General features: G+C 41.3%; 1 protein-coding gene across 2 annotated transcripts in view; it reads left to right on the plus strand.

Moving 5' to 3' along the window:
* The window catches only part of adgrg2a (adhesion G protein-coupled receptor G2a), a 37197-nt gene that overhangs the window by 6841 nt on the left and 20605 nt on the right, over positions 1–9751 (plus strand). The window contains exons 4-13 of one of the 2 annotated variants that reach the window (XM_058376141.1): positions 1209–1799; positions 2459–2524; positions 3268–4080; positions 5968–6015; positions 6104–6171; positions 6336–6379; positions 6459–6501; positions 6602–6636; positions 6725–6852; positions 6944–7079. In XM_058376141.1, coding sequence (XP_058232124.1) covers positions 1209–1799; positions 2459–2524; positions 3268–4080; positions 5968–6015; positions 6104–6171; positions 6336–6379; positions 6459–6501; positions 6602–6636; positions 6725–6852; positions 6944–7079 — 1972 coding nt within the window. The other variant, XM_058376142.1, reaches the window with a different exon arrangement.

The raw sequence follows: 9751 nt of genomic DNA on the forward strand, positions 1-9751 counted from the left end.
AGTTGGCATTTCAACTCTATGGTGATGTGGTTAGCGATAAACGCAAAGAGGCGTTAATGAATTAAATCAACAAAATGAACATTCTGTACCGTAACAAGTAAAGAAATCAGCTTTCGTGACTGTGAAATTTGCACTGCAATGAATTTCTGTTTATTTCTAATTCAGCATAATCAGTCAGTATAATCACTTATTCTTGGAGTTCAGAGTTTAGAGATTATCCATTTTTTATTTATAACATTAATTTTCATTAAGTTAATAAAATCAATAAAAGCCCAGCAACCTACATTATTGCTAATTCTCTTAGCAAAACAAGGTTTCAGCTGGTCTTGAAGCTAGGCAATGCCAGTCAAGCTAGCTAGCTAATAATCACTAGCTAGTCTGATATTTAACCCACATTATATATTTCTTTGTTCTGCTTTTTTTAATTAATTGATTATATTATCATTGTTCATTTTAGTGAGTGTTTAGTGTCTAACATGATATTTTGCCCTGATTCAAACTACTATTTTGATCAATTTGACTCTCTCATATTTGTTTAAAGTGTGTACTCAGAAAGAAAAGATTAAAATCACACCATAATTGGAAAACTGGACCAGTTTACAGTAGTTTAATTCTAACAGTAATCCTGTAAATATAGTCAATCCAGTCTGCTGTTAGTGTAAATGACGGAGTCTGGCTGCAGTTCAGCTTTAATATTAATATAAATGACAGCAGTAGTGATGATCTGTCTGATAAAAGGCACTTTACATCGACAAGGGATTTCTTTTTACAGTGTTTGAACATTCCATAAAGATGAAAACCAGTCCTGGGGAAACTGGAAAAACTGCTTACGCTATCATCTTGTTTTTCTGAAAATATGTTAGCTTTATTGTTTGAAGCAGAAGTCAAAAAAGAACATCTGTACTGACAGCAATAACAACACTAATAATAATATATTTATAGTAATAACAATCATAATGTAATATTTCGGGGTTGGAGACATAAAGCTGACATTACTCAGGTTACAAATAAACCAGGAAATGTTCTAATACATACTAGAGAATATAATAGCACTAAAAGTAGGAAGAAAATTTTAGGTCAAATTTCACGTTTAATGAAAACAGACTGCAGTGTGAGATTACAGTCAGACTTCATTCCCATTCCACAGACGCCGCTCATTCTTTCGTTTTTGTCTTCAATTCCTTCTTTCTTTGATTGTCTCTTCTCAGCTGACAGCCACTTCATGAGCAATTCCAAGGCCATCCTGCACGGATGCACGGACCAGTGGATTCTGGATGACAAGCACAGCGTACCCAATCTCTTCCAGATGACCGTGTGCATGGACCTGCGTTTACTGACCACAGGAAAGTGGATGGCGTTTAGCTACGCGACGCCTCACTCGTCGTACTACGACCTGGCACTGCATGGTGACAGCGAGGCCGTGTACGCCTGGCTCCTGGGTGTGCGGCACCGATTCCCTGTCAGGTTGGAGCTGGAACGTTGGCACCAGTTGTGTCTGCGCATTGACACGTTGAATAACAGCTTCATCCTGACCGTCAACAGCAGTCAGAAGACGTCCGAGCAACGTACGGTGATCACTCAAGCCATAAAACTCAAGGGTAAACTACAGCTGGGATGTCAGTCCGAGGGCACTTTCACAGGGAGCACAACAGCCACCATAGAGCTCTACATGTTCAGGATATGGGGGGATGTGAGGAAGCATTCACACTGCGAGGATGGCACCATCGTGGGCTGGGACTCGAGTATGTGGAAAATCAGTCGGTACGAGGCCTGGGCCAAGGATCGCACACTCTACTGCGGTGAGCACAATAACCTGGACTGTGGACAACGCTGAAAATCTAACAAAACAATCAATATCCACCATTTTCCTAGTAGTGTTACGATCAGAAGGTGCACATTTACATTTATCAGAAGGTGTACATAAACCATCTCCCAGATCCCAGGGAAATTTTGGGATCTGATTTGCAAAATGTAAATGAGGTCACTAGACTAAGGATTTTAATGTTACTATGTATATATTTAGTTATAGTGTAAGTAAATTCAATGCAAAACATCTAAACAGCAGACTACAAATAGACAGAATATCAGATATCATGTATTACTCACGGTACAGTCATCTGATTACCATCTTATTAACCAGACACACATTGGATACAGTACAAAGATCAGATAATGTACATATGATAATGTGTGGTTTTTAGTCCCCAGAACACTGACTCCTGCTTTCTGTCTCTCTGAATGCATGGCTTTCATTTTCTTTCTCATTGTTTCATTACTTCACGCTGCTCATTTTGCATTTGAAGTAGCTGAACATACAGTTAGCGTGCTATATAGCATTAGTGAGTTTTGCATATTAGTTTAGTCTTGCGATGTCATGATTTGCGTTGTTTCTGTCCAGCTTTTCATCCATTTCCCTAAATGGATGTGATTCTTATCTTTTTGCATGGCTTTCCTGTAGGCATGCTCAGTCTTTTGCACCTTGTACGGGTGAAACGCAACAGTGACCTGAGTAATAATGCAACGGGTAAGTGCTATTTTACTGTAATGAGCGTGTTTGTAGTGAGTAATACTAATCTGTAAGCTTACTAATTTGTGTCTAATAAATGTTCAGAATGGGCTACTGTGTTGTTATATTAATGTTTATAAAGTTTTTTTTTTTTAAGTTTAGTAAACTGAAACATGATTGCAGGGAGGAGAAGGTGGACTTGTTTCACCTTTACAGGAAAAAATACATAAATACATTAGCTTGTAAGCCTCCATTACCACAGCATTGTTTAGTTTTGGATACTGATTGGTCAAAAGTTCATTCTCAGCTCTGACAACAATATAACTCCAAATCAATACATTATCGTTTCTATAGTAACAGCTTAGATTAGAAAAGGTATACTCATTAATATGCTAAGGAGATGTTTATGTAACATGTATGGAAGGAGTCTCCAGTGTTAGCACCTGGAAACACTTCGAGTTTCAGACATCTGAACTTCTTCAGCTACTTGACTTGAATTAGAATCGGGATTAATCAGGCAGTTTGTATAGGTACATGTCTTAAATAGACATCTATCTATCTATCTATCTATCTATCTATCTATCTATCTATCTATCTATCTATCTATCTATCTATCTATCTATCTAGTGTAGATAGATAGATACGTACAAACAAGATAGATGTATTTATCTAGTCTTGCATTTGAACTCATGAGCTCTACAGGCTTATATCTATATAAAAAAGTGTTTAAATGCTAAATCTTTCTGTTTTTCCTGATGCAGGAGCTACCATTCTATCATCAGCCACTTCTCAAGACAGCACCATGACCTCTAACTTTACCACATCAGCCACTGCTACTACTGAAACTAATACTCCGACTAGCACAGTTACTCACTCAACTTATACTCCTACTAACACAGATCCCCCTATGTCTACTATTCTTACTGCTACTTCTATAGCTGCTAATTCTGCTCAGAACACTTCTACAGCCACTAGTTCTACAACTGCAGACACCATCAGATATACTACCCTAGCTACTGCTCCCTCTGCCACAGATACCCAAATAAATGCTATTCCTACTGCCACAGATACCCACATGACTGCTAGTCCTGCTACCACCAGTGTCATCATGGATGCTACTCCTATTACCTCCAGTACTGCTGCAACAGATACCACCATCGTTAGTAGTCCTAATCCTACAAATACCATTGCAAGTGGTGCTAATACTACCACTGGTACCTCCACAGCTATAATACCTACTGAAACTACTGTTCTTCCTACTATAGATAGCATAGTTCATTCCACTCTGGTTATAGATAAACCAGTGCAAACAATTAATAGCTCCACAGATACCCCAGAGACTAATATACCTACACATAACACCACAGCTACTACTATATTTAATTCTCTTATAACCAGAGGGACTATAACTACTACTCCTAATACTAAGGATATAATACATACTAACCCTGCTATCACAGATACCTTACCTACTCCAGCTCCAAATTCTGTTCATCCAACTAGCATTGATCCTGCACCCACTGCTGTCACAACAACTGTGGATAACAAAAGAGCTACTCCAAACAAAGCCAAAGGTAACACCATTCCAACCCCTACTCTTACTCCTGCTCCTTAAACAAGCCCCTACAACATCCATTACTGCTCTTATTAGTGCAGTACACTGTCAGAAAAAAAGGGTACCGTGGAGGTACAATTTTGTTCCTAGGGGAACCAAATATAATGGTGCCTTTAAAGATACACAATAGGTCCTAGGGTACAATTATGTTCCCAAAACAAGTTATAAAGGTATGACTAGAGGTACAAAATTGTACCCTTCAATTTAACTTACTTTAACTTAAATACCCTACACCACAGTGTTGGCCACATCGGAAACCCCAAACAAGCCAACAATTCCAAGAACTTTCTTCTTTACCAACTATATCGAGCACTTTATTGAAAAGTCATTATGAATAGAAGCACTGAGAGGGTGCTGGTGGCTCAGTGGTAGGTTTCTTGCCTACCATGTGGAAGGCCTGGGTTTGAGTCCCAGCCAATGCCCCCACCCCAGCCACTGGATGCAGTGCTGGTCCCAAGCCTGGATAAAATGGGAAGGTTGTGTCAGGAAGGGTATCTGGTGTAAAACCTGTGCCAAGTTGTTGTGTGGACCAGTTGGTCTGCTGTGGTGACCCCTCATGCATGTAGGGAGCAGTTGAAAGATCAACAACAACATTATGAATAGAAGAACTGAGGGCATGAAGCCTTTATCACCACATATACATTACAGTGGAATACTTTTCTTCACATACCCCAGCTGAGGAAGTTGGGGTCAGAGCACAGGGACAGCTATGATACAGTGCCTCTGGAGTAGAGATGGTTAAGGGCCTTGCTGAATTGCCCAACAGTGGAGCTTGAACCCCAATCCTCTGATCAACAACCCACAGCCTTACCCACTTGAGCCACCACTGAACCAACATTGATTTGATTGGTTTGCATGAAAAAGAGCCGAACAAGGAATTAGCTTCATAGATCACGCATGAAATAAAAACAGAAAATGACCAGATAACAGCACATGGTTGATTCCTGCACAGGTGTAGCGAGAGAGAGAGAGAGAGAGAGAGAGAGAGAGAGAGAGAGAGAGAGAGAGAGACTTTATTCATCCCAAAGGGAAATTTGCAGCTTCCAGCAGCATCCACAATCACAGGCAATAGATAAAATAAGAAGGAATATAACAGAGATACTAAATACCCGAATTTAAGGGTACAAAAATATAACAAAAAATATAAAAAATAACAAAATATAATGCAATTTAACAAAATAAAGCAAAAAATAATAAATACAGAGATTTAAGGAATACAAGATAAGTAATGTGCAAAAAAACAAGGGTTTAAAGGTACAGACATAATGAGGTGATGTGCAAAAACCATTTATGTGCAAAAACTGCGTGTTTGAGACCTGTGCAAACCGGAGTGTATTGAAGAGTTCTGTGCAAACCAGAGTGTATTGTGTGAAGTGTATAGTTTATTGTACAGTCCAGGACAGAGAGTAGTGTCAGCACTGACTTTTCCCACCCCGAGTGGAATTAAAGAGTCGCATGGCATGGGGGAGGAACGACCTCTTCAGTCTATCAGTGGAGGAGGACAGTGACAGCAAACTGTCACTGAAGCTGCTCCTCTGTCTGGAGATGATGCTGTACAGTGGATGTCCAGACGTGAGGCGTCTTCTTATTGATGCTTAGAACCTACCCCACTAATGTTCGATGGGGAGTGAATTGCCCCCATCTATACCCCCGACCATCTAACGTATTAATCATGGTTGCACTTTTAAATATACTGTTTTGATTGCTGTAGGATGTTGAAATGAACTTAAATCACATTCTGAATCATATTATATATAAAACTATGACAGTCTGTGCCTTCGATGCTTTGACTGATGTCATGTATGTAATATGCAGTTAATTTATCATGTATGTCCTCGTGTTCCAGGTAACCTGCAGAACTCCTGTAGCTGTTATAGATACTGCGGAGGTTCTGGTAAGTGTACATTTCTCATGAGCACTATTTTATGTGTTTATATTGTTTACATATACTGACACCATGCTCTTTTGTCCATCACGTTTAGGAGCGCTATATACTTTTAATCTGGATATCAAGAATGACTCAGTGACTATGAGCGAGATCCAAAATATAGTGAGTAAAAAAGCTAAAAGCTATCCCAACTAAGCCAAGTAGTACATTTCACGAAACCTTTCACCTTATTCTGTAATAACCGTCATGTTTAGGCATGTCCCATATTTGGACACCTTCTTTCTGAAACACCTGAATCATGAATTTTGTTTTTCAAACCCTAACAGGCTTCAGAGCTGGCTTCTCCTTGCAGCTCACCGGATATTTCTACGTGAGTAACCGACTCATGCAGCACAAATACACATGGTGTTTATAGTGTCAGCAGGTATAATAATGTCCTTTGCTTACAGGTCTCTGTGTAATAAAATTCCCAAAGACTCCAGTTCCTTTCAGGTAAAATATCTTTATTGTTTCTTAGAGGTTACGATGATGACAGTGATCAAATTCATTGTGTCATTTTTATTTTATAATTCTTGTGTTTGCTTGATTGTAGGGTGCACACATACAATGCACTAATACACCTAAAAGGTAATCCTTACCTGATTCTCTGTCCCTGTATCTGTCTTGTATGATTTCATTTCCATTAAATAATAATGTTTTTTCTTCTTGCCGTCAGACTCCAGAGCTGTATAATAGCAGTGCTGTATAGTAATCCACTGGATATGTGCACTTTCAAAGAGGTTCTGGTGGCCTTATTCCAATCCAACAGAATCAGTTTTAAATATCCCCTCAGTAGAACGGCTGGTGAGAACCTGAAAAATGACTTAATACCATTCTTAAGTAAATGAACCTTCCACAAAAGAAGTAATTATATATTTGTTTCTGTTTTGCTCAGCTCTGTGCGGATCACCCAACGTTTCTGAAGCTGAACTCTTCAACTCAACATCTCAATGGTCTGAAAGAATCTGCTCAACCCTAACCTGTGATCTATCAGATGACCAGTTCCAATCCCTCACCACCAGTCTTACATGGTGAGTTACTGAATATTATAGGATGCTCTAAGTTGCAGTTGCTTTGTATTAAAATAATCATGATCACCGCCTTCTAACTGGGAAAGTCTCAATTTTGTGAGAAGTTAGATAGGTTTCTTGCTGTGGAGCTTCTGTTAGAATATTGCAGTAGATATTTACAATACAGCACTGTGACTGTAGAACTCCAAGGAACCTTAAATGAAAATTTGAGATGGAGTTCTAAGGTCTTTTTTTGGGCTTGATAATGTAGTTTGTGACAACATTGCCCACTGTTTCCCCTAACACCAAGCAGAGGAACCCCTCACCCGAATCCTGAGACTTCTGGTTCTCTACTTCCGGTGTCACAGACATTTAACCCACGACACTATTGTGTGAAGTATCATTTGTGTGATTTCACTGTGTATTGAGCCTTGTTTATTGCCATTGTTTGCCCATGTGTTTGACCTGTTTTCTGTTAAATTGGAGTATCACTGTTTTTGGATTTGCCCATGGATTTTGCCCTTGGATTTGCCCTTCTGTGCCCTTTGTTTGCCTTGCTGACTGCTTCCCTGGCTCTTTGCCCACCATTCTGGTTTTTGCCTCTGCCTGCCAATTCTACTCTGTTTGCTTCAGCCATTAAAGCTCTGTACCAGTTCTCTATCGGGAACAACTCATGACCCTCCAGACCGACAACAGCCAGCTGCTGCAAGTCTGCACAAATCCATGTGGTTGCCACTTCCTGACAAGTTTGATAGCTCTGCAGACCAGTTTAAAGAGTTTATACAGCAATGTGATATCTTCTTCGCTAAGCAACCGGACACCTACCGCGAGGACACCACAAAATGCGCTTTCTTTTCCTGCACCAGCAGAGACTAACTATAATGTGGGGAACCATGAATTGCTTTCAATTTAGGAGGCTCTGGAGGAATGGAGTCACAGGTTGGAAGTGGCCCGTCATACATTTCAAATACTCACAGATCATAAGAACCTTGAGTATATAAAGAGCACGGCAAGCACGATGGATTCCCTTTTCTTCACTCGCTTCAATTTTGTCTCCACATACCGCCCAGGGTAAAAAAAACAGTAAAGTGGACACCCTCTCATGCCTCCATGATCCCCACCAGACGAACACTAATCCTGAGCCCATTCTGCCCTCCTCCATCATTCTAGCACCCATACACAGAGATATCATGGAGGAGATTAATAATGCGCAACAAGAGGAGGAACCGCCCACTGTATGTCCCCCAACACAGCAATATGTACCCTCTGCCCAACGACAGTGCGTCATGGAATGGGATCATACCGCCCTCAGTACTGGCTACCCAGGTATCCAGACAACCACACAGCCGCTCTGCAATACATTTTTGTGGCCTTCCCTGGCTACTGATGTGAAAAACTATGTGGATGACTGCTTCACTCGCGCCCAAGTCTGCACCCCTCGCCAGTTGCCTAACCCTAATCCTAACCCTAGAACCTCTCCTGGTACCCCAACGCTCATGGACACACTTGGTGGTAGACTTTGTCACTGATCTCCCATCCTTGCACAGGATTACTGTAGTCCTGGAGGCAGTAGATCATTTCTCCACATGTGCATTCTCATCCCACAGAAAAAACTCCCCACAGCCTTGGAGACCACTAGAGCCTTTTTTGAACATGGGTTTCTTTGTTATGGCATACCAGAGAACACAGTTTCCATTCAAAGGGTTCAGTTCACCTCACACATATGGAGAGCATTCTGTCACAAACTGGGCATCAATGTAAGCCTCACCTCCAGCTACCACCCACAGTCGAATGGACAGGTGGAGCAACTAAACCAGGTGTTGGGACATTACTTACCGTAGCAGGGAACAACTATAGTGGAGTGAATTCCTTCCCTGGGCCAGAATATGTGCAGAACTCACCCGCCCCTTCTCTGGCCTTACCCGGTTTCAGTGTATACTAGGTTATCAACCCCCCATGTTCCTGTGGTCAGGAGAATCCTCTGAGGTACCTGCTGTGGACAATTCGTTTCACCGGAGCCAAGAGGTATGGGACAGCCCACCTGTACATTGCACATGCACATTCAGGCCAACCGAAGGTGATGCCCACACCCGCTGTATCAACCAGGACAAAAGTTTGGCATTCAACCAAGAACCTTCATCTCCCATGTCATAAGCTGAGCCTCTGCTACATTCTCTCTTTCAAAATCCTCCAGCAAATAAATTCTGTGACGTAACTCCCAGCCAGTTATCATATCTCAAACTCATTCCACGTCTCTCTCCTCAAACCAGCCCTCACTAACAATCCCACAGCCAACTACCCCACAACGCCACCACCCCTAGAAATCGACGGAACCACCACCTATCTGAGAGCTGCATCCTCGACTCCAGACAAAGTAGAGGTATTTAGAGGTATTAAGTAGACTGGGAGGGTTATGGCCCAGAGGAACAGTCGTGGGTCAACGCCAATGACATATTGGACCCCTCCTTTATCAGTGAGTTTCACCAGGCATACCCAACAGAGGGACCACTTCTGAGACTTCCGGTTCCCTACTTGAAATATGTGGTCTGGGAGGCACAATCCTGAACCATTAGGGTCAATTCCAATTAACTATGGAGGTGTCATAGTAGGAAAGGGTTTCACCTTGCCTGAGATATGAGTTGCCCTTATGATTGCCCTTATGTGATGTTTGCATAATTTATTGTACAATTTAC

The sequence above is a fragment of the Hemibagrus wyckioides genome, linkage group LG23 (assembly GCF_019097595.1).
Source record: "Hemibagrus wyckioides isolate EC202008001 linkage group LG23, SWU_Hwy_1.0, whole genome shotgun sequence".
Classification (NCBI taxonomy): Eukaryota; Metazoa; Chordata; class Actinopteri; order Siluriformes; family Bagridae; genus Hemibagrus; species Hemibagrus wyckioides.